Raw genomic sequence first — 3,307 nt, 5'->3', positions numbered from 1 at the left:
GTCTCTCTGAATTCCATTCATTAGATTATAAAAATAAAGATTTTTTTTTTTAGCACTAACATTCAGCAGCGCTTTACATACATCAGGAACACTGTCCCCATTGGGGCTCACAATCTAAATTCCCTATCTGTAGGTCTTTGGAGTGTGGGAGGAAACCCACGCAAACACTGGGAGAACATAAAAACTCCTTGCGGATGGTGTTCCTGGTGGGATTTGAAACCAGGACCCCAGCGCTGCTAACCACTGAGCCACCGTGCCGCCCTATCTGTGATCACGGCATCCCTCCGAGTTGCGGGAAAGACGAAAACAAAGTCGGCGGCATTTAGAGATAAGAAATATAAACTTTATTAAAATACATTGGCAGATACAATATTCATATAGGACAGTGATCACCGTACAATGTAGTGTGCGACAGACATTCAAAACTATAGACTCTGGCTCTGTGGCGCCCTCTGCTGGGCCTTGTTATGCGCGCACTGATACAACTTTACTTAGACCGGAGAAGTAGGATTTCTCGCGCTCGCTCATCACCTCGAAGTGCAGCGGCTGCCGGCAGAAGTTACATTCGGCGGTGGAGTGCGGCTTCAGATCCAGACCCACCTCCTTCCAGGTGATCAGCAGCTTCTCTGTGGGGGGAGACAACAAGCGTCAGTGATGGCAAGAGTGATCCATTCCTGAGATCTGCACACGGCCCATGTCTACTAAGCAGGTATGGCCGTTACTAAACTGCATCCCCTCCTGGGACTAAGAGCTGCCAGTCTATGAAAAGGCCGGAACTTCCAGAAAGTCATCATCTGTCCATAGGGTCTGGGCTGCGGGACCCCCATTAAGGGAAAGTGCTCACACTCTGCTCCAGTCATTGTCTATGGGACGCTGGAGGAAACGGAGTACAGCACTCAGTTCGCACCGACCGTCCCATAAACAGTGAATGAGCCAAGGCCACTGGGGTTCCCGAGGGTCCCATCCGTCAGATTAATAATATTTATTCACTTATATAGCGCCATTAATTCCACAGCGTTTTACATTCATTGGCAACTCTGTCCCCATTGGGGCTCACAATCTAGAGTCCCTATCTGTATGTCTTTGGAGTGTGGGAGGAAACTGGAGAACCCGGAGGAAACCCACACAAACACGGGGAGAACATACAAACTCCTTGCAGATTGTGTCCTTGGAGGGATTTGAACCCAGGACCCCAGCGCTGCAAGACTGCAGTGCTAACCACTGAGCCACCGTGCTGCCCGATAAAGCCTGTAAGTCCAGGGTGCAGGGAAAGTCCAGAGGAGGCCACAGAGTGGATTTAAAGGGATCCTCCGCTTATTTTTAGATAAAGCAAAACCACCCTCCTTATGGTATAATGCTTGGGTTGTCAGTGATACATTGTAACAATTGATGTCTTCATCCCCCTCCACCCTTTTTTGAGTAATACTTAAGGAGCGCTCCTCCCAAGACACGTTTTGGCGCCGCTCCCAGTCCTGCCGGTCTGAGCTTCGGGTACGTACCTAGGAAGTAGCTCATCATCTGTGGTGTGTGGTGCGGGGTGGGTGCGATCCTCAGCAGCTCCTCTCCACGTGGCACTGTGGGGTAATTAATGGCCTGGACGTAGATGTCGTATTTGCTCATCAGCTGGTCACAGATTTCCGTATTTTTGGCAGCGTCTGCAACCTGGAGAGGAAGATGAAGGACGGGGATATGATCTTATCTGATACTACGGCAACATCTGATCTTATTGATGCCAGATTAAAGGACGTTAGACAACACATTCCCGGCAGCCACCATTGTCCCTGTGCACTATAGGATGTTGGACTTTTAGTAGTCCGTAATCATGGCTCCTTAGGCTATATGCCCACAGGACTCTGTACCCACAGATTTTGCCGCGGAAAACCTGCGGATTTTTCTGGATTTTCTAGATAAATCCGAAGGTTTTAGCAAGTACAGACACTCCCCTTGTTATCCTATGGGACATGGGGAGCATCTGTGTCCATGCTGTGGTATGTGCGGCTGCGGAATATGCTGTGGATGTCCCGCAGCCGCACGTAACTGCATGTCAATTATTCCTGCGGAATTCCCAGCCCTCCACCATGGAGTTAGAGGCCGGGACTTCCGCAGGTAAGTCGCATGAATGTCCGCAGGTTTTCCGCAGATGTTTCGCTGGAATCCCGCAGCAATGGATAGCTGTGGATTCCAAGGAGCTGCTGCGGGAAACCTGCGGACGTACCTGCGGATATATCTGCAGGTGCGAGATCCCGTGGGCACATAGCCTCAGTCTTCGGTTATATTGTATCCTGTAAATAGGATTACCTAACAGATCAGGAGCCATGACACCCTGGACACCAAGTCATCAGCCTCCCACCCACCTACGCCCTGGCATGTGCCCAGCAGCGGTGATGCCAGCCCCCGGCCTTACCCTGATGGGGATGATGTGGCTGGGGCAGTGCACCACAGGGAGCCCGGCGTCCATCAGCATCTGCCGCAACAGCTTGACGTTGCGCTGGTGCTTGCGCCTCAGGGCCTGCCCTTCTTCACTCTTCAACACCCGGACAGACGCCATGGCTCCGGCCAGCAGCATAGGTGGTAGGGACGTGGTGAAGATGAAGCCAGCGGCATAGGAGCGGACCGTATCGATCAGAGCGCTGGTGCTGGCGATATAACCTCCAACGCAGCCGAACGCTTTACCTGGAAAAGTTAAAGCCGAGGGGTGAGCGCCGAGGATTCACAGAAATCTGCAGCCTTCTGGAAGTGGACGTTATTACCTAGCGTGCCGGAGATCATATCCATCTTACTCATGACCCCATCACGATCTCCGATCCCGCCGCCCCGGGCGCCATATAACCCGACCGCGTGCACTTCATCCACAAACGTGATGGCTCCGTATTCGTGGGCCACGTCGCAGAGCTCCTCCAGGGGGCAGACGGCGCCTGCAAAGGTCAATCATTAACACATCAGAATAGACATCACCGATACAAGGAACTGAGGATTTAGGAGCGGTTTTATGCGTAAACAGAAAAAAAAGCAAATAAGGGAGAGAATTGTGCAATATTGGCAGCGAGTGTTTACCCAGAACACACACCCCTCCCCCGAGAGGTGCATCTGCCAATTAAATGTACTCCCTTCCAATCTGCGTAATATAAATCCTCCGACCTGCAGGATCCTACACCCAGAGGCCTCCAGGCGCTGCCCTCCCCCATTGCTGGGAAGGAACTGAACAATGAAGCTGTAGGAGGCTGCGCACACTCACCATCCATGGAATGGACGGTCTCGAAGGCCACGATTTTGGGGGTGGAGGGGTCGGAGTTCTTCAGCAGCTCCC

At 52.0% G+C, this 3,307-nt stretch overlaps 1 protein-coding gene across 1 annotated transcript in view; it reads right to left on the bottom strand.

Annotated features, from left to right (window-relative positions):
• Window positions 1–321: 321 nt before the first annotated feature.
• Window positions 322–3,307, bottom strand: part of ALAS1 (5'-aminolevulinate synthase 1) — an 11,094-nt gene continuing 8,108 nt past the window's right edge. The window contains exons 7-11 of the mRNA XM_075322071.1: window positions 3,236–3,302; window positions 2,751–2,915; window positions 2,405–2,673; window positions 1,500–1,662; window positions 322–626 (exon numbers count right to left, since the gene is read on the bottom strand). Coding sequence (XP_075178186.1) covers window positions 466–626; window positions 1,500–1,662; window positions 2,405–2,673; window positions 2,751–2,915; window positions 3,236–3,302 — 825 coding nt within the window. The 3' untranslated portion in view covers window positions 322–465. The remainder of the gene's footprint in view (window positions 627–1,499; window positions 1,663–2,404; window positions 2,674–2,750; window positions 2,916–3,235; window positions 3,303–3,307) is intronic.

This window comes from Anomaloglossus baeobatrachus, chromosome 8 (assembly GCF_048569485.1).
Source record: "Anomaloglossus baeobatrachus isolate aAnoBae1 chromosome 8, aAnoBae1.hap1, whole genome shotgun sequence".
NCBI lineage: Eukaryota > Metazoa > Chordata > Amphibia > Anura > Aromobatidae > Anomaloglossus > Anomaloglossus baeobatrachus.
This window is presented reverse-complemented; position numbering and strand designations above follow the sequence as displayed.